This window comes from Amblyomma maculatum, chromosome 8 (assembly GCF_055883805.1).
Source record: "Amblyomma maculatum isolate TAMU_Amacu chromosome 8, ASM5588380v1, whole genome shotgun sequence".
NCBI lineage: Eukaryota > Metazoa > Arthropoda > Arachnida > Ixodida > Ixodidae > Amblyomma > Amblyomma maculatum.
In genome coordinates, this window is record NC_139351.1 from 107,858,551 (window position 1) to 107,884,622 (window position 26,072).

Here is a 26,072-nt window from a genome sequence, read left to right on the forward strand (position 1 = left end):
ATGCGAGCAGTGGCTCTAAGAGGCACGGCGACCCGTGTCGAGGGATTAAGAGAGGATTAGGCGCCGGCATCGGCTTTCTTGAGCTTATATAGGTATTGGCGGCGCCGTAGTTCGATACCCTTGCCATGGCGCTCTCCCTTTCGAGAGGGCCGAAGGATGCTTAGCGCCGGGTCATTGGCTTCCCGGCTGCGATCAGTTGCGGGGATTTGCGTGCGCGTCTCTTCCTAGCTTCCGGAGCGTCCTGTGCATACTTTGTGACACTGCGTGCTAACGACGTTGTAAGCACTGCTTCTCTCAGGTCTTGGCACTTTCGTTGCGGGGCCTTGTTCGCCCGCGTCGCCTGATTTCCTTCCCTTTTATACCTAAGAAAAAGAATTTGCAGGCTTGAGATCGCGACACTGTAGCAAGCCTGAATAGCTTACAGACCTATTGCGCCGCTAAGCTAATTTCAACTCACTTTACTTTTAATTTTAGCAGGACAAGAAAATATGTTGTGGCACAGATGTCAAAATGAATAGTGTCGAAACACTCGACGGTAAACCGGAACCAATCCTGGTACAATAATTTACCATTAATTGGCTTTTCTAATATCTGCTTGTCCAGCTCGAGTGTGCATCCTCATCTTTATCTGCTCTAAGGTATCCACAAGCCGTACTTGGTCTCCAGCTCAGCTGCACTTCTGACCTTTGACTTTAAACCAGTAACGCTTTTACAGCAACATTGTGAAAACACTTTCCGTGTGTATGTAGCCTCCTTGTTGCTGGTGTTGCGTAACAGGTGCAACGCGTCACTATTGTTTGTCAAAATGGAGGTGCGTCACGTATGACGTCATGACGACGCGCCATTCTGATTCGTCAGAATGTCATTCGCTGATTCGCCCTATAACATAATTGCGCAGCTCGTGTCGACACGAGCAATTCACTAGAGCTTCATCGTGATCAGCCTAATACCGGCAACGATGGACAAATGTCAGCCTCCTTTCTAACCACTGCAGCTGAGTCTGGAATTTATGTTAGATAAAGTCTCCGGTCGAGTTTTTATTGTTTTGTTTTGTGTACGAGTGAATTATAATTAGCATACCTGTCCGCGTATGGAACACCACTTGTCATACATTGAACAATAAGAGCAGAAACGTCGCACGGTCACAAACGAGCGATGCTTCAGATGCAAAGGACAGCTTGCGAATAAACAGCGTACAGTGTGACATCGTTCTGCAGTTTTTAGGCAGCTCGTCTAAGAAACGTAGTTTCAAATACAACAGTAATATTTACTCTACTGGCTTTACGGCATCCGTTACTCTCTGCAGGTAGACTGTGGTTCGAGAGCTTAGCAACGAGCCCACTTCCATTCGCGTAACATTCCGGCGAGAACTTTCCGCTTACAAGGCAACATCGAAACGGACCACCAATATAACAATGGCTTAGCGAAGCGGGGATGGGGAAACCTTGAGGACGAAGAGAAAAAAAAACTTTGAGGATGAACAGAAAGAAGTGAATGAAAGAGAAAGACGAGTTGGGATTGTGGATCCGGATTTCGGGTATGGACATGCGCGTTCTCCTCTAATTCTCGTGTTCTTCTTGCTTTGCCTTGAAAGCGTGGATCGATCTTTTCTCTTGCTTCTGCACACGCAGTAGTAGTAGTTGTCTCTTTGCGCGCGCAGTGCGAGTCTCGGCGGGAGCGCGATTTGTCAGCGTTATCTGAGAGCAGCGCACAGCAGCACAGGATTACGGATCCCCACGGCGGCTGATCGTAGTGCCTCTTCTACGCTGCTGGTGCTGGTGCTGCTGCTGCTGCTGCTGCTGCTGCTGCTGCTGCTGCCGAGATTCGCCGCATCGTGGCGCTGGATGCAAGCAGAAATAGAAACTGCGGGCGTACACAAACGCAGGAATAATGAGTCCGAGAGCGGGTCTCCGAGCTCATTCGTCAGGATATAGAGAGCGCACGAAAACCTCGGCTCTCGGGTAGTTGGGGGAAGTGCACGGGTCAGCTGCCTTGGGTGTATTTTGTCTACAAAAAGCAAAATAGAGAAGGTTAGAAAGAAAGAAGCCTCGTGGCATGGAGCAAGCGGTAAGGGGCGCTCAACCCTGCGATGCAGTCTTGTGGAGTGGGACAAGGCAGGTTGATGGACGTAATAGAGAACTACGATTCAGTAGCTTACGTTGATCTTTTATTGCGTAAGCAATACTAAGCTAGGTTTCAACCCGTCGCGTAAACCTGGCCGGTAGCCACGTTTGATATTTAGAGCGACCACAGATGGGGCCCTTCTTCAAGCCGTCAAGTAAACTTGTTCGGTAGCCATGCCGCACCGCAGAAGAAGAAGAAGAAAAATAAGGAAAAGAAGGAAAAGAAGAAGAGGAAGAAAATGAAGAAGAGGAAGAAGAGGATGAAGTAGAAGAAGAAGAAGAGGAAGAAGAAGAAGATGATGAAGAAGGTGAAGAAGAAAGAACAGAAAGAAGCTACGTCGGCTTTGCTTACGCAACCTACCGGGTTTAACTAAAGCTAAAACATAGCTATTTTGCTTTTTTTTTTGACACCGGTGCAAGAGCATGTTCCGGGGCTATTTTTTACTTTTAGGGTCAAGAAGCAACGGAGCGTCTTCTCGTGCCTATTTTCTCTCATTTGTGGATTTGCAACTACGCTCAAAGTGCGAGAGCTTCTATACATTTTTCCATTTCAAACACGACAAGAACACTTCCGAAGCAGTGAGAGTCATTGCTTTCTAAACTGGCCTCATAGATTGAGGGAATTTTTAATGCGAAAATATTTCTAAGCTCATGGAATGAAATCCGGTGCGCGAGAGTTGGGCGCGATCTGTGCTCTAGATTTGTCATATTCGGCGAGATGTGTTCTTGTCTATAGCGTTCGTACCGTCTGCGATCCCACACTTGAACGCGCGCAAAGGAACGCCACGCGACTGGAGTGATGATGTACCGTCAAAACACTTGCCGGAGAAAGTGCGACAGATACTGCACCTTAATTCATTTCCTGTAAACCAAATATAATTATATGTAGCACTGCAACGAACGTCGATAAGAGGCAAACGAAGAGAGTCAAATGATAGGAGAGGAAGGGTAGGCTTTCGCCATTCTCCTCTTAAGAGATGTCTTAGAGACCCTCTAATTTTTTATTTCGTATAGGGTCCTTTTGGATGATGGTTTGCTCTAGGTAACAGGGAGGCAACCGAAACTAGCCTGAGTACATATTTCGCACTTGCGCTCGATGCATGAAGTACTGCATATTTTTAAGGTGCCCGGTGTGGCGAAATCTCTTAGATCTGCCGGGTTCGAAGGTCGGGACTTAATGAGGCCTGAGTGCCACATATGCCTATAGCTGCGTTTATGCCACGTAACTGAAAATGCATGATTGCTGATTTATAATTTCTCGCGCTGAAAACATCGTCACGTGAAACTCTTTTCTCATAGATCTTTCTCTTGTTTATTTGAGAGCTCGTGAATGGAGCGAAACGTTTCTATGTTACTCCACGCAGAGCCATCTCGTCATGTTATGATGGTGGCAGTTTCTTTCTTTCTTGGGGGTTGGGGATGGAGGGTAATAAAGTGAAATATAAAATTTGAATTAAGTTGAACCTGAGTACATTCAGTGCATCGGAATATACTTTTCACAATACATACCACTCTGTGAAGCCCCCCATATTTCTGCATGTGCGGCGTAGATCGAGGGTTCAAATGGTCACTGAAACTCCACTGGACATTTTGTGTACGTTTACGACTTTCATAAGACGTTCATTGTAGTTTAAGTTCCCGTTTAGTCAAGAAAGCGACTCGCCGCCTTTCACGCAGGCAATTCGCCTCGGCCACTAAAAAGCCGCTACAAAATGGTATTGGAACTCTTCACGCTTCCTAATACGATGCCTAATACGATGTACGGAATCGCCAGACGGGGGCGAAGGTATTCACATCTCCAGGCCGTTGCACACGAGCTAGCGGTTTGAGCAACAAACCGCAGATTCGGGCCCGGCATAATAAAGCTCTCTAATATTTCACTATTCGTGCAATTTAAAACGGCACTTGTTTCGGGTCGTCGTGATGCAGTCGCGCGAAGGACCTAAAACGAAGAAATTCATGTGGAGAGAGTTGTACTGCGTTCTATTTTGTGTGCCTCCTAAACGGAAAGTCTGCACAGTCTCATTCTGCGGTTTCCAGAAAGAACTGGACGGTATACCCCGGATAACGTTATGAATAAGAAAAAAAAGGAAGACCCCGGAGAAAAGGTGATCGCAACCATGGTCTTTGTTGAAGCCATTTCATTTGGGGCAACCTCGCCTTCTTTGTAATCGACAACGTAACTTTTCATAACTGATGTTACGTCGCATAATTTTCTTGTGATCGCGGTTTGTTCTGGGCGCGCAGCCAATGATAACTGCTCTTGTCCTAGAGATTGCGGCAGTATCTCGGGATATTTTTACGTTGCTGCTCTATATACGTTTCCTAGACTGATAAGCCCTGACGCTGACGATCTCTCGCTTAGCAAAGACAACTTCAAAACAACCGCTTACGGAGCACTCGACCGACATGGTGGAGCTAGGACACGTAGTTGATGGGCTGATTAGAGGGGCAGACTTGAACAGTGCCTAGACCAGGTGATAGGGTCTATATTTTTCTCGTTTTCTCAACTCGCACTTCTCAAAGCGAGTAGGGCGATACATAACGAATTACACTTAAAGAGATGATAGTGCACATACGGTGACTCCGGCATGCCAGGACCTCTGAAGATAGATTTTATTTTGAGAGTGGCCTAGCGCAGTTCACGCCGTCTTCCTGACGTCTCGACGCGCACAAACCTGCACAGATAGGCTATCTCTGCGTTGCCGTTAGCCCAGTTCTCTAGTTCGGTTAGAAAGAAAGGCGACGTCAGATTTATATTCCGCTCACCTCCGACAAAGTATCGTGATTCCATGCACTACTTAACCCGGAAATCGAAGCATACCACCACCAGTTGAAGGGCCTGCCCCATAACAACGCAGAAAGGCCACCGGGGACCCAGATAAGGCAGCCATCTTTGTTTTTGTTGGGCTGTATTGAGAGTGCAGCAACTTTCTCTGGAGTTGAGAATACGTCTCGGAGAAGTAAGAGTTCTGCCCGACGAAAGGATTTCACGGCGGAGCAGCCCATACTGAGAGCAGTCTGCGTAAACGTCGGCTCGATAAAGCGGGGCTCATGATCGATCGCGTAATTGGGTTTGACCTGCTCCCCTCTCTATATCATAACGAACGGACTAACGCGAGCTTGTATACGCAGCGCGATCGACGTATTTATGTTATGTATACGTTGCGTGATCAGAGGGCAGGGAAAGTGGCGGGTGAGTGGGAGGGTTGGAGGCTGTCCGAGCAGCAGCTCTTATCTCGTGCGGAGGAGCAAATTAGCCTTAACTTTGTTAGAGACGCCGCTGCTTGTCGAGGTTTTTATTCGCCGAAGCATCATAGAAAAGCGTAACGAGAAGAGGAATCCGCGTTTGCTATAGTTTGCGATGCTTGACAAACTTATACCCGTGGCACATCGCTGGTCGTTGCTGTCTCTAGTAACGACCATTCCTGTCATCACTTCCCGCGAGAGCTTTGCCGAACGCTTTAGTTCGATGCAGCGTTGTTAGGTACGAGCAGAACCGCTTGTGTTGCTTTGGTCTGGTTTGGAGGGTTTAGCGTCCCAGAGCGACTCGGGCCATGATGGAAGCCTGAGTTCTCTGAAAATTTTGAATACTCTGTCTTCTTTAACATGCACTGACGTCGCACAACACACGGATGCTTTTTTCGTGTTGAGTTTGTGGAGTTGTTAGGAGTTGGACTTCGAGAGATGTTTAAGGGGTTAAGCGGTTTTTTTATTTTTGATGTGCCCCTTTTTTTCGCATCCGCTCTGCAATTTTCTTAAGAGAGGTCATCCAATGTCGACAGCATCGGCAAGTTTACGTGTGGTGGGGTAATAACGGAATAGAAGCAAATATGTGCAGTCTCTGTATTCTCCACCGACTTAGTTGGTGGCATCTGGATATAAAGGAGAGCTGTCTTGTATTCGAACTATCCAAAGTTGCAAGTCTGGTAAGTTATATGAAAACAAATAGAATGTGTTGGTACCTTGGGTTCCAATTTCGCAGCACGTCGACCAGTCAAATACAGTTACTTTCCCTCAAAACTTGGTTGCTCGGAAAATAAGCGAATAAACACCGAATTCAAAAGCTCTTTGGTTGCAGCAGATAAAGGATGCCCTGTAGGTTGAGATCATTCACATTATAGATGCTGTGAAGAACACTACTGCTAAATATTTTGTGTTTTAAGACCGAAAATTTGTTTTTGCTGCCTTATGATTTTAAACCATAGATTGTCTCCTTAAATGGGGCTGTGGCAATGTCAATGCCTTTTTGGAAAAAAATGAAAGGTTTTCATCGCTCAAGACTGCTTTGAACACAGTGGTCTCCGTAATTGCATCTCGGATTAAATGTCACGTCATGATAACATTTGGCTCCGGCGTTACCTTTTTTTGCCATTGCTTGTTTCTCTCGCAATAACTCCTTCCTGCGTCATATCTTCGGTCCCAAGATTCCACCTGACATTCATTACCAGGAATCAAAAATCTAAAGATAAAGAAAAAAGAACTCAATTGCTCTGAGAGGGCTAATTAATAACGGTGCTCATTTCCGACGCATAGATTGCTGGCATCTACGTTGCTTCACAAGCCCGCCATCTCTTCCCGCCGACTTCGCTTTCGCACTCTTGTACTCCACTACGCATCCCATCATGGCAGAGATGAGAGCATGCTGCGGAGCTTTCAATTTGACGCGCAATCGGGCCTCCGTGCCTGCTGACGCACGAGAGCGGCGATGATCGTGCGAGCTAGCTAGCGAGCGCACGGGTACTCTCCGCGGCACCGATTTCCCCTTCTCCGCCCCACCTCCGGCGCCGCTCACGAATAGCCGGAGGCGTACACACCGCCTCTTAATAATCTTGGGCTCGAATGACCGATCATCAGTGGACTCATCACCCGAACCGGCCCGCGGTTCGCGCATAGATGATACACTAAGATAACGCCGCTGAGAACGCTGTGCGGGTAGCGTTCTCTGTCGTCACGTGCGCGGATATGCTCCTTGGCACGCGAGGCCCTGCTGATACGCTTCTGTCGTGGATGAAAAAGAGGCACGTGAGAAGGTTGAGGAAGCTAGGAGGCGGCGCCGACATCGCCCGCTCGTCCCAGAGACCGTGGGGTGGCACATATCAGCTAGGCACCAGCATAGATCACACGTTGCGATCTATATGTTGGTCACGAAGTTGGAGACGAGTTTGATGTGTTAGGAAGTGGTAGAAGGCGATTTTTTTATGCATGGTGTACGTGAGCGGAGAGTCCGCAAAAATACTGCTACTATTATTGTTACACCATCATTACTGGTATTAAATCACATGCGCTGTGCGAAACCTGTGCCATTTCTTCACGTGCTCGCGATCCTTCTTCAGTAGCGGGCATGTTTCTATTTTTCTTGTCTTTTGTAATAGACCAAGCTAACAACGAGGAGGCGATTTGATCTTGCCACGTCCAAGATGCAGTGCCTCTTAAACATTTTAGTACCAAGTAAAAATCACAAAAAGACGGTGCACGCTCGAGTAGAACAGCGGTAAATTACTGCTGCAGAATGGTATTGTGGGATTTAGGTGGCGTGATCAATACTAATCTTGTTTTGATTTCATACTTATTACTATTTATTGCGATGCTCCTACGCACTGACTCTAGCTCTTGCAAATAATCAACGAAAACAGTGCATCACAAACGGGACAAAGAACAGAGGATACGTACACTCAAAGAGTGCGCCGTCTAGCAAAATCATGCTCATATTGCATCTTCCTCCTTAGTCAAAAGAAAAATAAATCTACAGGACTCTCAAAGGAAACCAGAGACCAGAAACCTTCAGTTACTATTGAGCGCAGTATTGGTTTGTATGCATCTTATGTTTTTTTTTTTCCCCGTTTGTGGTACGCTGTTTTCATTAAGGCATGTGCTAACTGGTCCAGCATATTTCCGTAATGCAAGATGACGTGACAAAACATAAACAGTATGATAATTTGAGACACGTAGAGGTTCTAGGAACAATCTGTTAAAAAAAATATATAAATGTAATTACGATATATCTGCCGGCGAAATACATCCAATCACAGAGTACATGCAGATTATCTCTTCGGAGAGTAACGAGGGTATTTCAAGCTGAAGGCATCCGTCTCTGTAAACAGGCTCTTACAAGCTGGCAGCAGTATTCATTTTCCGCAAAACGCCTCCCGTCGGAAGTCTCCAGACAGCTCAGCAGAGGAGAGTCATCCTGACCACGGAATGAAGCCGATCCTCTCGTACACATTATCTGCTGTCGATCTCTGCCGCTTCGGGAGGCAGCAGCGTAGCGAGGTCCCAAGCAATAGCTTGAGGAACTAGAGAAAATGAAAATAGAGTTTTAACGAATACCGCAGGCCACAAAATGAGCAGAGCAGCAACGGCCACCCCTCGAACGAAGAGGAAGAATAATCTGGCCGCATCAAGTCGCGCGAGCCGCATATCTCTGGACGCCGTGCGCGCAATCCATCTAACTCGTCCACTCTTGCGAGACGACAGATCTTTCATCTTTTTTTCCTCTCATTCCCGCTTCCTGCGTGGTGGTGGCCAGCGCCGGCCTTTGCGACGTCCGGGGAGAGCTGGCGGGCGGGAAGCTGATTCAAGCATCGCGCGCTTCGTTGTGACCCTAACTCGCACGCCTCCATGTTGGGTGCAGTGTATTCTGCTCAACTGTGGCGGTGAGTTTGGGCGCAGTAGTCGTCACACACCCATGTGTATTTGCCTTTTACCTTCCGGGCGCTAACGGTGGTCGATACAGGAGGTGCAGCGCATTTCGAGGATGCAGAGAGTAAACGCGGGGTGACCTAGCTTTCAGCTGATGCTCTCGCCAATTCTCGTCGTTACGGCTTATCGCCGGTCATTGGGCGGTCGAGCGAACGGAATTAACTTGTGAACGTTGCGGTTGAGGTCGGCTGGTAATCAGCAGAAAAAAGAAAAAAAAACAAGCAATAATATCCTTTCTCAACTTGACGGTACGGCAGCTTGGCAATACGCAGGTCTAGTTGCTACATCGAAACATTGGTGAAGTCACTGCTTAGAGTAAACGTAGACATCGTAAGAAGAACGGCACGATGTAAAGCTTTGTTAGTTGTCATTAACGTACGAGGACGTCGTTGAAGGCTCACTGATGTTTAACTGGTCGAGTTTTAGCTCAAAGACATCAAAGGAAAAAACCTGTCGATATCCTTACTTCTTGCGCTGACCTTCTGCGCTAAAAACCGACTCCAGTTGTCATAACTGGGTTACTTTTTACTTGTCATAACTGTGTTACTTTTCACGGCTGCCATAACTAAGATACTCGGAGTATGTAAAACGTTTTGTTGGGCTAGTTGGTCTCTAATGGTGTGAAAAAACTTCAGCTTAAATGAAATAGCTCGAAGGCGAAAAGAGGAGGGGACAGGAAAGAGTGCTGTTTACTGGCCCTTCTTCTTTTTGCCTTCGGGCTATTTAATTTGCGATGACGTTTTTTCACATCGTTAATATACTGGTAGCTGAATCCTATGAAGTAGAGATGTGATGGTCGGTTCGCCCTGTACCTTTGCTTGTGTTTTACGATGGGTCATCACGACAGAAGTACGTATCTGTTTTTTGCCGATTCCTTTAAGAATGGAAGGAAAGGGGCAGCCACGGCGCACTTGTTTTTTGAAGCTTATGCTGGTCATTAATGAAATTACAACTTTCGACTTAGAACCCGAATTTCTAGGTTTCATTGCTCAGTAAAACAATTCTCTTCTTTATAAGTTACGCTATCGCCTTCTGTGTTTTCATTCGTAGCGGAGGAAAATGCATTTCGGGATGGGACTTTGATTTGTCTCACTATACCTTAAACGCGAAGTCGCTCTTACGACTTGGTACTTGAGGCCCCGAGGCTTTCTCAGCAGCACTAATCATTTTAGTTCCGCCTTCATAAGTCTTCGACTTTTCTTGCCTTTAAAAATGTTTCTACAATTTTAGTCCGTGAGTGGCGTGTACCGATTGCCATCTTCTGCTGGATTGGTCACGGAACTAGAGTGTTGGCTACGGCACCATCCGATGCTAACTTCCCGGATGCTGGCCAGTATGGTACCGCCTTCAGGATAACAGGCTTTCACGCTTGCACGTTCGCCAGTGCTGCACCCATTCGCTGAGGCGTGGCGCGGACCGCCGCGAATTCGCTGCGCTGATGGTCGCCGCCATGCCTGTAGCCCCCAAGCGCCTCGGTGATGAATGACGTCACGTCCCATGGGCAGAGATGGCCCCTGACGGCCAGGAAACCGCGACGCCATCTCCACGGTGGCTTACGTCGTTTTTCCTTTAAAGCCAGGTGGCCGTGTTTGTGTACGCTTTTGTAGAAGTCTTTTTTCCTTTTTTAACTGTTCCTCAAGTGCTCTCCACGTGCAAAGCCTCTATGCTCAACTTATATATAGCGAAAAATAAATACAAAATGAGTTTCCTTAATGCCCGTTTAATGAGCAGCGCGGAGATTTTAATCTTGCGCGGAGCGGATCACTGAAATGGACACGCATAAAATCTAGTGGACGCTCTAAGCGATATTTTTCGAAGAATGCATAATGAGCATTAGGAAGAAGCATCCCTTCATGTATGCATACTTCACTGGAGTAGCGGGCTGTTACGTAAGGTTTAGTAGAGAGTGCAATTTATACAACACTGTCTCAGCTATAGTTCCCTGCATGCACCCTTCTGTTTAGCCCAAGCCAATATGAGCTCGGTTATTCGGGCCTACTGAGGATGACAGCATTATGAGGCCAGAGCGATTTTTCTGCTCCGTTTGCAACTTTCTCGTGGTATGCCAGTGAGTGAATGCCAGCGGGGCTGTACTGCGCCTTTGGTTTCTTTCCACGTCCCCAGCATCTGAAGATGACTGGTCAGCGTAGGATGCTACACATGAAAACGGCCCATTCGTCCTTGTTAAGAAGGCCCTCGACGGATTTTCGCACTGTGCTAGTCTGGATGCGCATAGTGCGACGCTTGTTCGTCGCTACATTTCAGCGTCGTTTTATTGCTACAGACAATTCGATTTGCATGTGGTCAATATGCTTTTAGCAGTGCACATGTCTCGGGATGATTGAATAAATGAATAGACGTTTTAATTTTGCGCTTCGTGATCATGAGAAATTTCTGGTTTGGTTTATGGGTGTATTGTTCGAAACGGATTCAGACTGTTAGGGGTGACTTCATGCAATGACATTAAACATAACCCAGTGGCCTCTCGTTTCGTCTACAATAAAATGAGGCCGGAATCGAGACCTGGATTCTGGCTCAGTATGCAAGCGCTCTTAGCTTCTAAGCCACCGAGGCGTGGCACCGGGGTGTTTTCTTCCCACCCACGCAACGCCAAACGTGTGATGCAATAGCGCCGTAGTCGTAATCATGTGGGGCAGTGCTGTTAACTCTGCGGTGTTTTTTATCATTGGGGTCGTGATTATGTCCATCTGTTATCGTGCTAACTGCCGTGTTGATGACTAACCTTTCTGTCTTCTCGAACTTGGCACCCGATCTTGGAAGCCGCTACACGATAAACAATGAAGCTCTGCGCCAACTACGATTTTGCTGCGCTTTTTTTTTTGTTTTCTTTGTTCTCTTTCAGATATTTCTCGACGCTAAGATGTTCAATCATTTCCCCTCCGTTCACACCTACGTCACCCTCTCATCCTTTCGCGAGTATTCTTCGCCGACGCAGTGCGAGCGACAGAATCGCTCGGAATTCTCGGGAAATGTGCTCCGGTCACGAAAGGGGCTTATCTAATTAGTGCGACGCGAACCTGCCTCGCATTTATTCATTGTTTCTCGCCGGCCGTCTGTATTCCGCTCGAGCAGAACGGTGCACCGTTGTGAAAGCTAAGCGTCCTACTTCACCAATTTTTTTTTTTTTGTAGGGAAGAGGAAGCTATAAAATGGACGTCACCAAATCGGGATGCGCATGCTCTAAGTTGGTCTCGGTATGAAACGCCGCTTTATTTGCGTCCTGTTGACTAACATACGCAGCGCTGTCAGGGCTGCGTTTCGAACCAATGTATGGCAATGCGGCAACATCATTCATCATAAACTCGTGGTTTAGCGGATTGTGACGACACCTGTGGGCTACACATGAAACTTCAAGGCCTACTCAAAACACGGACATGACCGCTAAAGAGAAGTCTAGCCCGAATAATACGTGTCTAGACCATGAGTGCCGCCGGCATATGCTAACCTACATAAATTAGCTGCGGCTCTGCGCATAATTGGACTCTCAGTTTCGTAACTGGCAAGACATGTGCTAGCCAATAAAGATGGCGACGCGAATGTTTAAACTTGCATTGTGACTCATATTTGCCCCTTGGTGGCGTAAAAGGCAACTTGCCCAAAAGACGCCGTTGATCAGGTGTTGTGGTCGGCACTGGGTAAGGCGAAATAGTTTTTTTTTTTTTTCGCACATCTTTCCACGAAAGCTCAGCACAGAGTCAGGTCAAAGCTCGGAATCAGCGACAAACTAGTGGTACGCGGAAGTACAGGGGATCAAACCCTGCTTACTTGCACAAGGCAGATCCAGAACTCAGTACACTAACCAAGACATTCACGAGCTAATCTCAGTCAGCATGATGAACACAAGCTTCCTGCTCCATCGGGCCGGCCTTAGCTTTCGCAGCACTGCGCGGTTTTTCAGTGAGATGTAGTACAGTCCCGTCGCTTGCCGTGCTCGCCTTTGCTAGCTTTATCTCCTAGCCTTCGCGTGCGCCCGGGCTTATCGCCTTCCAGCGCCTCTGAGCCTTGCTTTCGTTAGCCGTCACCTAGCGACAAAGAAAGGTAAGGCACAGCAACAACACAAAGAACTTCAGCGCGGCGTGAGAAGGTGGGCGTGGTGATGTAAGGGGCGCCGACGTTCAGGCGCTAATTATGCGCTGCAAGGGGTACGAAGGGGGAAAGAAAAAAAAAAAAACGCAGCTATTGTGCCGGCCCCTTTGAGCGATGCCATACTGTCCGGTAATTTGCGCCCAGCGTGTTTCGCGAGGTGCGCGGACCTTAGCGCCTGTCAAGATGTATTGCTCCTTTCTTGATGGCGTCTTTTTTTGCCCTGACGCCTCTTTGTCGGTTGTTTAAAAGGAGAAAAAATGATCACTTCCTTTCCCAAGCTGCGCTTTCACTCAGACTCTGTTTGACGTTATCTGCCTGACTTTCGTTTTGTTATAATTTTATACCTCTGTTCAAAGTGTACCTGTAGATTCTTGTTTTTATTTTTGTGAAGTTGGCCTTTGCTCATGGCAAAAAAAAAAAAAAAAAAAGAAATAGTGCTTTGCGTACAGTCTCGTTACTTAGTTCGTAGCTATTGTGAGGGTTAGGGGCCGAAGCAAAAGGCTGCGTATAAGTAAGGAGGAGTATGTGGAGGCGAAGCGTTAATTATAATCGCACCGAATTCTCTTAAGATGCGCTTTGAGGAGCAGGGCGCAGTTGCGGAAGGATTTATCATAGGTGCTCAAAATGTTCTTAACCTGCAATGTTGATTTTTGTTATGTGGAATCACTGACGCTCCACCTCACCCAGTGCTGTCTGTGTGTCGTTCTTCGACGTGTCGTTCATCTCTTTCGCAATGTTTTGTGTTTAAGCGACTCGAATCGGTAACCCTTTCTGGCCCGGAAGATTTTGGAAGTAGTTTAACCCAACCAGCACAAACCGTTAGCCCAATATTGTGACTGTTTGGTTAATGCCCGGCCCTACATAGCCAACACACTCCAATATTTGGCCGATAGCTTGCGCTGTCTTGGTTGCTATTGTGGTTTTATTCTGCATAGCTTCTTTTCACGACTTTTGTGTGGAGGCGTGCTCGAGTACGAAGGCGGTACGTGATGCAGCGGTTGGCTACAGGACACAAGAAAGGAGCGGGCTTCGAAGCATGCGCTTGGTAAACGTGTCAGTAGGCTACGGAAACATATCTGTGCATCAACACAAGCACAGAGAAAATATAGGGACAGAACAAGCTATCTCTTCAGCTTCTTCTTAACTGCAGGAAGCAAATACACAATGTAATCTAAGTATGCAGAAAAATAGAAGAAATCACTAAAGCCACAAAGCGGAACAAAAATGACAAAATTCATGTTGCAGGCTACGGGAACCCTAGTCCATGCATGAGAGCGAGCTAAGTGATGTACTGTGGCCGTTCGCTAGGAACTTGAACAGAACAACAGTGAACCTTTCGATTTCTTTTATTTTCGCTGCTCAGTGTTTTTTCTTTCAATAGGTCGACACTGATTACTCTACTCTAAGTGACCCATTTTTTGTGCTTCACAGCAGGGACCGTTGGTAACTTTTCTCCGAGGTAGGGTCACATCTAAGTGAATAAAACGAAATGAAATCAGTTGCTTGGCATCATGGTAGTTTGTTATACGGAACACAAGCTGGAGGGCGTCGCAGAATCGTTAACTACATCGTGGGCTTTTATGTGTGACATATAAAACATATAGACATACAGAAACAGTAAAAGGTAATGCAATAAACTATTCATAGTTGCACAAAGGAATTAGTACACATATAAATGATTAGATGAGCACCAAACCAATGTCAATGACCGGCTCAGAAGGTGGTGAAGAAGCGTATCCTGTACATTTCTTTTGCCGTGTCGTATCGGCGCTTATGTGTATCATTAAGCCGCTTATTCATTTATGTGACCGCAATGATTTGGCGTTGAAGAATATCTCAGGATAATAACTGTACCGATATGTTTGAGGTAAACACGCCAAATGCTGCCTGCATGAACGAAATCGTTGACACATTGCGTTGTTTTGTAACAATGCAATGCAGAGGAGTGTGTTTTTTTTTTTTCTAATAGTGCAAACTTCAAACGTTCAATAGACTGCCTACTTAAAATCTGCTCTGAAACTTTGATAAGGCACAGTTATGCAATTGTTTAAACTGACTGTTTGCTGCTTGATTGAAGGAAACGAAAAAAGAAAAAGTGTTCTGATGTTGACACTGAAGTCCTTCTGTTCTTTCTGTAATGACCTTATCAGTGTTTAAACATTACTTATTCCTTTCGTTAAAAGAATAAGTCACCGATTCTCAACTTTTATCCATTTACAAAATCGCAATCTCGGAAAAAAATTCTCCTAATGCGTTTTTTCTTAACATTTTTCACACTTGGGGGCTTAACGGTCAGATTCACCACTGAAATTCATGACGCTAAGAAAACCACTTTGGCCGATAAAAGGAGGTTCTGTTAGTCGCTAGCAACATCAGTTGGGAGAATTGACCCTCTAGTGCCTTTAATCTACCTCAAGTGCATACGCTGCATACGCATTCTTCGAGGACAAAATTTTTCTTTCTTATCCTGTAAAAGCCACTTTCTTGCAAATAGACCCATATTGCGGGAAAGCGGCACAAGGGGCTGGTTGGTTTGGTTGGTTTGTAGGGTCCCAAAGCAACTCAGGCTATGAGAGACGCCTCAGTGGAGGACTCCGAAAATTTCGACCACCTGGGGTTCTTTAACGTGCACTGACATCGCACAGCACACGGGCGTCTTTTATTTTCGCCTCCATCGAAAAGCAGCTGCCGAAGCCCAGATTCGAGGGGCAGCCCGATAACTTTATGAGCGTTGTTATTTCTTTTTCGCATTAGTAAAATAATTACTTCGTACTGCCGAGCTATTTTCGACAAAAGTGAGGCTCTAGGCCCACAGTTACGTCTGAAACCATGAAAAAAAAATCAGCTTACGCGCCGAGAAACAAATATCAGATGTGATGCTATCGCAGAGCAGGGACTGCAGGTGTAAAGAGCGCAGAGGTGGTTGATCATTTACTATTTCTATTTCAGCTTTCTAGTGCGCGTAGCTCTCTTTCTCTTGGAGGCCGCGTATCACGAAAAGTTATCGTGATGCTGACTTAGCGCGAGTAATGCTTTGCTCGGACTGAAGTAAACGTCGCGGTCTATGCAGTGCACGTTTGCTTACTGCATATAGTGCTGGCTACCCGTGTAAACAACTTAACATCGCAATTATGTATGTAGTGCAGAACGATCTGGTTCACTTCACCGAGTTGTTAGTTTTTCACGTTTCGCATGCCGAAGAAAAATTTAAAAGCGTGCCCCGTTTACCTGCATTTCGTGGGAAAATATCTTTGAGGTATTGATGTAAAAATCACTGTAAAGCGCGGGCGTTAATTCTACATTATTTTACTGCTTAATTTTAAGGTGATGACAACTGACCCCGTGACCTCTAGTGGCTGTTGGTCGCGTTTCCTATTAATTGCATACTTGCAAATTTTCACATCAATAAGAAATTTTACAAAATTAGGGTTCTGTGATGCATTGACTTAGAGCAGGTGGTTTATAAGACGTACGGTTTATAGTTAACCCGCTATCAAACCTCTAGCCATAAAAAAACAATGGGCACATAACCGTATTTTCAAATAATGTATAGTTATTAGATACTAGCCCCGATGGCAAAAGTGGCATCCACTTTAGTAAATTGCATTCCGCAAGCGTATATCTTCTTGTTTACTTCTGTCGATACTTTAGGAGGGTGATCCAATTTCCGTAAGGTGGAACCTTCACGAGGCGGCTAACCTTGTGTGGCACGATCACTTCAATGGCTATTTTATATATTCTTCTTTCTAATGCATAGTCGTGCGCGACAAAAAGAGGTTTAGCCTTTGAAGGCCAAATCTGGAAGACAAGCTCTCCAGTTAAGAGGAAGTATGAAATCGCGAGCGCTTTTACGATGATGGGATCACAGGAAGTAAACACGAGAAAGGAATGGGCCTCAAGGGTGTGCGCTCGCGTGTTCGGATCAAACAAGTTCCGTCTCTCCAGTGCGGGCGTGGAGCTCTCATCGGAAGAGGCCGCTCCCTTTGCGGGGTGCAACGAACGAGTCAGCGAATGCCGCGACGGCAAACAGAGACTCCGGAACACACCGTGGCGTGGTATTACTGTAGACATAGATGGGCGTACGCTAGTGTCTGCGCTTTCTACATGGGCGTGCATGTGGGCCCGCGCGCGTGGCTGTGTTTGGGCTTGCGTGCGAGGGCATCCCAGCTTTCGTAACACCGGAGCAGCCGACGAAGTCGACGAAGCCGCGATGTCGTCCTGTTGTCTTTGCGCCTGCCGGTCATGAACCTGGAGTGCAAATAGTAACGGTGCGTGCGGGCAGATTAACCTGGCTAAGACGACAACGTGGATTTTTGCTTACGGGGGCGTTTTTTTTTTTTTTTTCCTCGCGTGTGGTCGACTGTTTGTTTGCGTTCTCGTTCGGTATTGTGCCGCACAATATTTCGCCTCAGTACATGTTCAAAGGTGTGATGCTTGCACGATATTGATGCCGGCTTTCGTTGACAGAAGCTTCATGCGATGCTACTACGTGGTAAGAAGTATTTTCACTTTGCGACTATCAGCTTGCTGAGAGAAATACTCATGGGCTTTTTCTTTTGTCTACTATATACATCTGTCCTCTCGTAGCGCCACCACTCGCTTGCTTACCGATGCATGGCTTCACTTTTCAAGTGCTACGTCAATGAAACTAATTTAAACTTTTTTTTTTTAAATAGCGTTCAATGCATGCGATGACACGCATAGAAGCGTTCACATTCTCCTAACTCACACGTTACTTCTGTTAAGTTTAAGGTTGCCTGCATCCGGAGGATTACCGTCCGTTGTTCAAATTAGGCTTTAATATAAGAGATGGGTATTACCTTCATCAATGTTTCCAGGAATAATCGGCTTTGTGTGTGTAGAGTTACCGTTTAACATGGCGATTTTCGAAGAAGCAATATAGGGCATATGTTCTAAAGATATGATTCACCACCCATTACTCGGTTCTGAAAACCCCAGAAACGCCAGTGAGTGTCGCAAGCGAGCTTTGAGCATTTCTTTATTCGTCACTTGCGTCATCACGAGGTTTGTTTGTACGCCTTCGTACTGTAGACCGAAACATGCTCACCTACATTCCCAACTTATTCACTTCTGTGTAAACGCGGGGCGGTCCCATATCTGCAGCATGAAGCACGTTACGACGTTGTCAATCTTGTCGTTTTTCTTTTAGTTCCGTTATTGGCCGCTGATGCGAATTCAGAGGCGGCGTCCGAGCTCGAAGATTGAATCCGAGCGCGTACCGTTATACCTGAGGCGGTGCGTCGGTCGCTGTTTGTTTATTCGAAAGCCGCAGCCAGTCTCTGAGCAAACACGATGCTTGGCTAGCATGAGGCTTGGTCGCCCGCATCGTAGTAGTCCAGCCAGTGCTCCTCTGTGGATTACATCAGCTATGTCCCTCGTGGGTTTTACTGCGTACCTTATAAGACTCATGCCATGCTGGAAAGCACTTTTTCTGGCTTTTTATTTCGTTTTTTGTCCTTATTACTCTGCCGAGGTCGGCGCGTATATATATTCTCAAAGGAGAAACGGCGACCCTTAGAGCAACTGCTGCTGGACTTCAAGCACTGTTTTGCTTCTTCCTCGAGGGTTCGTCAAACGCCCATCACACAACATCCCATCATTACTTACGACGACGCTCCCCCTATACGACAGCAGCCTTATCGTGCGTCTTTCAAAGAACGGGAAATGATCCAGACGCAAGTTCAGGAGATGCTGGATAATGGTGTTGTGCAGCCGTCGCAAAGTCCATGGTCTTCACCAGTAGTCCTGGTCAAGAAGAAGGACGGCACTCTCCGATTCTGCGTCGACTATCGGCAGTTGAATAATGTATACCTGTTGCCGCTCATCGATGATTCACTGGACTGATTGCGACGTGCTAAGTATTTTTCGTCTATTGATTTGTAAAGCGGCTATTGGAAAATCGAAGTAGACGAAAGAGACCAAGAAAAAACCTAATTTTTCACTTTCTGCGAGAGTATGGAGCAGTTACCGACCTGTGAAATAGACTCGTCACAATATATATATATATATATATATATATATATATATATTGTGTGTGTGTGTGTGTGTGTGTGTGTGTGTGTGTGTGTGTGTGTGTGTGTGTGTGTGTGTGTGTGTGTGTGTGTGTGTGTGTGTGTGTGTGTGTGTGTGTGTGTGTGTGTGTGTGTGTGTGTGTGTGTGTGTGTGTGTAACCAATGCTATGTGCTTCTGCGCGTGGTTTCTATAAATCTTACATCCAGTTTATCGACGTGGGACATGATGTGTACGCGCTGTCTGCAGTACGATTGCGTTTTTCGTAGGTTTTAAGCATATCCTGTGGCTTCCCGTATATCGAGAAATAGAGGTGAAGTATTCTATCATGTTAGCTATAATAAGTATTTGTATTGCAGGGCGAGTGAGTCAGATGTAAGTATGGTTTCGAATATTGTGAAAAATGGAAAAAAAAATTTGGCGAAGAACAGACTTGACTGGGGAGTAGTTACGTCGTAAGACTATGCAGACAAAATTTAAAAATAAACGCAGGCATGAGGCCTTAGACGAACCCTTAATAGTCTGTTTTCAGTAAAGTTATCATGCTGATTACAAATGCGAGTACAAAATATGGGGGTGCGGCAAGTGTTATAATTAGCGCATTGTAGCTCGTGGCTGGAAAGAGTGCGTAGTAAAGCTTAGGCGCAATGACTTTTAGTTGAAAGTTCTCATCTCGGAGTTCTGAGCTTAGAATTCGGCTGCAAAACACGCAACGTTTCCCATAGCCGGCTAACAAATGTTTAACAACGCGTTAACAAATTAATGTCGCGTGAACACGTGATATGGCAGATAAGTACAAGTGGAGTGAATAGTAAATTTTCTGCCGCAATGCATTCTGTGAGGCGTTAAGGGAGTAAATGCTTAGAAAACTTGCTTTGAAAAATACATAGAAAGCCATTGACAGTATAAAGGACATCCAATGCAAATTTATGAAGGCGACAAGTTTTCAGACACCACAAAAGTTAGCTCGCTCTTATTAAAGTAGACGTTATTACAGCAGAATGAGCAAATCAGTCACTTGGTGCCCTAAAAGCAAGCTGAAGAAAACAGCTTTCGTGTATGCGTTTCAGCATTTTTAGTCGTAACTTCATCAATAAATTTAGTCGCTGCTTTAGCGGCTGTTTTTACGCAAATCACACAGTCATCGCGGTTTCATTCCAAAATACTTGTTTTTCATTTTTAGGACCAGACAAAAGCCTAACCTATTGTTTAAAGTGTCATTAAATGGCGTCGCGATGTGGAAACGAGCAGGCAACCTCGTCTCTGCAACCGTTTTAAGAAAACTTGATATCTCCAACAAAACAACCCATACTCCAAGGAAATCGCGTAATTAAAATCCGAACTGCTGTGCATAACATGTGAGCTTTAATATAAAATCATACGGAACCTTTAAGTTTATAGCGAAAGAAGGGAACTGCACTTGTGCACTGTTCACCGTATATTAAAGACACGATGTGGAATCGGAAATAGATTTTGCATATCTCACAGGGGTGCTCAAATAGATGGCTGGGAATTCTTCCATTTGGTGATCCGCCATCAAAGATAGAGCTCGGAAGAGGCCGAAGAAATTACTTGACGCGAAGAACATCGCCATGAGGAGTAAAAAGAAAAAAAAAACTGCAAGGCATGTCAGGAAGTGCGCGCATTCAATATCTTAAAACTCTCGCTGCTTGCTGGAGTAATTGCGCTGAGGCGTTGCTTTCAGCTTCGCTGCCTGGCAGTCAACTGCATCTCCTAAAGGCCGAGCTTCGAAGGGAAAATGTTCGCGTGGGGCGAACACTTGCTCACGCGTCCTTGCTCCCTGCCGTGGTCCACTTGGGAACTGAATCGCGGAGTAGGCATTCCCGCCGACATTGCCGAACTAAGCGCTTTTGTTTTGTTTTCATTTTTGTTCAAGTTCCCGCTTTCACTTACAAACTGCGGCTCTACGTGGAATGCGCTTTCGCGTTTGGTCCCCGAGCATCCACTTGGCGTGGCGTCGTGTCCGCGATCTCTGAAGTGGACTGCTGCATTCACTCGTAATTCAATTTGCGCAGTGTTCTTCCTTTTTTTCTTTGTCGTTCGGTTCTGTTTCCTTAGTGTTTATTTCCGTGTTCGGTTTCCTTGGTGGTTTTTTGTTTTTGCAAAGAGCGAATTTGCCCAGACCTTCGGCCTCTAGAAAATTCGAGGTTGAGAAAGTGGGGTGGGTAGGGATATTTAAATTAGTCGAAGTGGATGTTTCGTTCACATGTCGTCTGGGGGATCAACGTGTACCTCCTGCATTTGTTCTGTGTCAGACTTGTGCATATGCGCGGAAACATGCTTGTTGGTGCTTTTCAGACTTAACAGTGTTCTATTTTGTTCCTGACACTGATGGACTAAGAACACGTTTATTCTTCGAGAAGAAGAGATGGGTTCAGTGGGTTGTCAGCTTTGCCAGATGGTTGTCAGTTGGTGGCTGATGGCGACTTCTTCGGCTCGCTCGGTAGCAATCACTTGCGTGGTTGCGTCCGAACTGAGCACCCTTGCTTGTGGCTGATATTATTCTAGGACAGTCATGTTGAGAATTCTTCCTTTGTGCAGCTTGACTCAACGGAAGGTTTCTTTTTTTTGTGTGTGTGTGATAAATATAAATAATTATACAGTGAAATAATAGCCATCTTTTATTATTTCATGCGCCGAATGATGGTAGTATATAGTTCTCTGGACTCATGCGGTGCTGGTATTGCTAATATTATTGTATTTTTGACGGAATGAATATTCCGTTTGCTGCGGTTCATAGTTACCGTAAATATTGTGCGCTACATAGGAGAAACATAAGCTCCGATGCGGCTCTTATTTCTGGTTGCACAGAGCGTTCAGTTCAAATTCGTATAGAGTGAACCGGGCGTCATCAAAATAAGTGTGAAGAGACGCTAGTAGAAGTGGCCCGTTTGTTCGTCTGAGTGTTGTTTCGCACCCTAATGTTTGTTTCTAGTTTGCCACAGTACTTCATTAGCATGACTGCACGGATTGGCTTTAACATTGCACAAGTAAGGTGCTTCACTTGCTTGTGCAATTAGTCGCAATGACAACGCTGATGTTTATTGCACAGTGGACTGCGTGCGCCTATTAGACACAAAAGGTGAATACGAAAAAGGCAGTGCTCCGCAAATTATCTCTCAAGTTTATGGTTCTGACCCTACGTAAGATAACCGTTGACAATTAGAACTCCTTCAAGTTTTCCAGTTGTTTGAAGGTTGTTTGAAGGACCTGGAAATGAAAAATCCTGACCTGCTGGATTTGTTGAAAACGTGCTCAAATTCTTAGCAAGATGCATAAATGCGCCCAGTATACAATATGATTTTAAGCAAGGTTTACAGAGACGAAAATATGGCCATTGCATATATAGAGCGTGAATACAAAAGCAGGCAGACAAATGTTATTTCGAGCATACAGTCCATTTATATATATCCCGTTGTACGAGGGAGAGGAACAAAGAACCTTAGGTCCGCGTTATATTATTCGCTGAGTACGGTCGAGGTCGGCATCACTGTGTAGTCAAATAATCTCCTAGCTGGTCTGAGGCCAGCCAAGTCCGCCATGTTAGGGGAAGCTGTAAACATTCGAATTGGTTTTCTACCTACTATTATGAAACTGGAACAAAGAAATTTACTGCGGTTTTCTGCGTTCCACGTTACAGTGGTAATTCAAAAGGGTTTAGGTTCAGCTGCTTATACTGATAGGTGCATTTTTTTTTTGTTCTTGTTCTCTGCAGGGAAGATGACAACGTTACAGATGCCGAGGTTACCCTTCCTGCTGTTTCTGCTGTTTCATGTCCTGACATCAGCGACCACAGGTGAGTGATCGTGTCAGTTGGGTTAGCTAAGGGCGCGTCAAGAAAGGAAATTGTACACTGCCAGCACATTGGATTTCATATTTTTTAACTATCTCGCACACTGTACCTGATTCTTATCAGAAAAGAACTGAACAAGAATAAGAGAACGAACATCTCTAACTGCAGACAGCAAGGCTTGGCATTTAACGCTCGCTTTACCTAATTCCTATTGCTGTGTTTTATTATTTCCGTAGTGCAAATAAGAAATTATCCACTCTGGTATTTTTTTTTTTTTCTATCGTGCCGCCTAGCCGCACAATTGATGTCTAGGTCTATATATCATCTCTCCGTCTATTATTCGTTTCTCTTTTGAATATTCTTGATTCCTCGTTGACTGTTCCTCTGAAGCGCTCGTAAGCCTTTGTTGAGCAAACAATTCCTACTGTAGGGGTGTGTTTACAGGGCTACAGAAAGGGGCTGTGCCGTTGGCGCAGAACGAAATTCAACAAAAACGTACACCGCATTTGGTTGCTGAGAGCGTAGGTAGGGCTTTATTGAGGTGCATTTTATGTTACATACATATAGGAACATGATGATGCACGGCGTTCGAGCATGTCTATGCGCTCCTGACGGGTACAGGCTAATATAAAGATGCTTTGTAAAGGTAGCTCTGTCGCTTGTGCCACCGAGGTGTCACTTAATTAATGCAGAAAGGGTAAAAATAGGATGATTCAAAAGCGCTTATTTCTTCTTTGTTATTATAGTGGGTTTAATAACAGGCTACATTTTTGAGGGCAATTATTCTGCTGATTATTTCAGAAGTGGGAAAAGTAACGCCGCGCCTAGCAATCATACATCGGGTGGGTGAGAGGAGTGCTACCCATGTAGGCTTAGTTGCCCTGGTTGTTAAATATTTTTGTTGTCTTATGGGCGAAATGCATACGATAAATGTTGAGTGATGTTGGAGCGTTCACCCAGCCTGCCTGTAACGTAAGTGCAAGTACTGTACTAAATCTCTCTTGGAAATTTTTTCGTTTCTTTTTGTGTGTGTAGAATAAAAGAAAGGGAAATAAACAAAGCTACTACTTTTTAAATTCTCAAAGTCTATGGGGGCCTCGTACCTAAGGGATTTTTATTATTGTTGGTTGCGTTATTCATCAAAGTGTTCATTGCATTTAACTCACTAAACACGTGTGGTGCAGGTCAAGACGTGCCATTCACCACCACTGGCGTCGCCACAGCCGCCACGAGCACTGATCCACTGACGACCGCGAGGGCGTCGACGTCACAGCCCACAGCAACGGTCACGATGACCACTAGGTACGAAACGTGGCCGTCTTCGCTGCCGGCTTCCACAACACCGGAAGTGCCGTCGTCAGTAGCCGTGACGTCGACGTCAACGTCGGCGCCAGCGTCGGAATCGGCGTCTGGGAGAGCGATCGTCGCTTCCGCGCCGTCCGAACCCTTGTTACCGGAGCCGTGGTGCTTGCGCGAGCACGTCTCGTACGAGCGGCTTTCAGGATACAAGGTGGCCGACCTGCTGGCGGCACAGCGGACTCTGACATCGGCGGCGCCGACGCAGCCGCCCCCGCCATCAACGGCCGAGGAGTGCTACCTGCGCTGCCTTGACGACGACCGCTGCCGCGGCTACAGCGTCAACCACGTGCGCCAAGTGTGCGCACTCACGTGGTTCGATGTTGCCAACAGGTCCGACTACCTGTTGCCGGACCCGAACTGGAGCTTTCACCGCAAGATCTGCTTGCCTGGTGAGTGTCCGATCTGGCATCGCTCGGGGTGCCTTCGCGCGCCATTTCAACTCACTGTGTCTCACCACGGAACCAACGTGCTATGTAGCCACACATCAGTATTTTGCCAAGCTGGGCTTCAGCAATCGTTTATTTAATCGTTTAACTGTAATTGAGGAAGTAAATTGAAGCTCCGGTCAAAACAGGAAATTGAGCAAGTGGGAATTCTAATTTTAGATAATTTCGCTAGCGTAAGTAACGCAATTTCTACAAGCCGTACCAACGTGCTCATTTTTCAAGTCGATGTCTATATAACGCTAATGCGCTTTATTCCATAAAAGCCGAGTAGGTCTTCCAGCTGATGAAAATGAGAAAAAGCGAGGTAGAGGTAAAAAAAAAAAAAGAAAAAAAGAAAACGTTTCTCGCCCCCCCTCTTTTTTTTTTACAAATTATTTATAGCTTCTTCAATATTTATAGTTTCTTAGTCCTTAATAAGACAAATTATGCATGAAAAAATGAATTAATTGCTTTTCCAGGTAACATCGTAAAGGCTTATGGATTTGCATGGCTTATGCACACACCCATTGGCGAAGAGATGCTCTTAGTGGTTCGGTTTCTGTAAAAAATAACTGCGGGATGTATTTTTACCTTCAGCCGACATCGGCACGGAAATCTTTTTGGACTTTTCAATTCACTTTGCCGCTGAGGAATTATAGTGCAGATCTCTATACTTCCTCTTGCGTTGTTGTAGTCGAAAGTGTTGTGGGTGATGCTTCATTTCTGAATAAAAATATTTGCGCAGGCCACTGGAGACCATCTTAGGGACGGAAATAACTTAGAGATTGCTACCTGTACAAATAAAGCACCGTGACTCACTGCAAATTCTATAAAAATATTCTTCAAAACTTCCCACCCGGGCTTTGAGCAGTTGGCGCTTCACGCAAATTACGCAAAAATACGTAAAACTATATACGATTGTATTTCCTGTGCTGAATGTATCTCGGTTATATATTTTCTTTTGCTTGTATTTTAATCGAGTTAAGTGCTACGTATCTTCAAATTAGTTATTCTAAGCAAATATTTATTAGTTAGGGACAAAACAGCGCAGCAAAGACGTCAACGAGGAAGGAAACACGGCACAAGCGCTACATCCACAGTTTATCACGCCGGCTAAGCAAAATAGGCAGCCGAGTTGGCATTGATGTGGTTTTCTCTGCGCATCAGATGATTCAGTACCTGTGTAAGTGTCTCAACCAAGATAGGCGAGGCAACGAAGGTTGCCCCATTAACCACCGAAATCGCTTTTTTGACTGCACAGAAGGCATGATATAATCAATCCCATTGAAATGGGGCTACGCTTACATCGGGCGAACCGGCAGGTGTGCCAATGAAAGCTTAAAAGAACACCATTAAGATGTCTAGCAAGGTTTGAGAGGGAATCTGATGATTCACTGTCGTGTTTGCAAGCGATTGCCAGATCTTGAACGCTGCGAGCCAGAATTCATACCCTGCACTGTTCTATACAGACACAGAAAAGTTGGTGCGCAGGTAATCGAAGCCACTGAAATC

General features: G+C 45.7%; 1 protein-coding gene across 4 annotated transcripts in view; it reads left to right on the top strand.

Moving 5' to 3' along the window:
* LOC146182143 (uncharacterized) overlaps positions 1 to 26,072 on the top strand; it is a 269,793-nt gene that overhangs the window by 179,527 nt on the left and 64,194 nt on the right. For all 4 annotated transcript variants that reach the window (XM_084577157.1, XM_084577160.1, XM_084577159.1 and 1 more), the window contains 2 exons: positions 22,699 to 22,779; positions 23,961 to 24,524. In XM_084577157.1, the coding sequence (XP_084433283.1) occupies positions 22,704 to 22,779; positions 23,961 to 24,524 (640 nt within the window). In that variant the 5' untranslated portion in view covers positions 22,699 to 22,703. The remainder of the gene's footprint in view (positions 1 to 22,698; positions 22,780 to 23,960; positions 24,525 to 26,072) is intronic.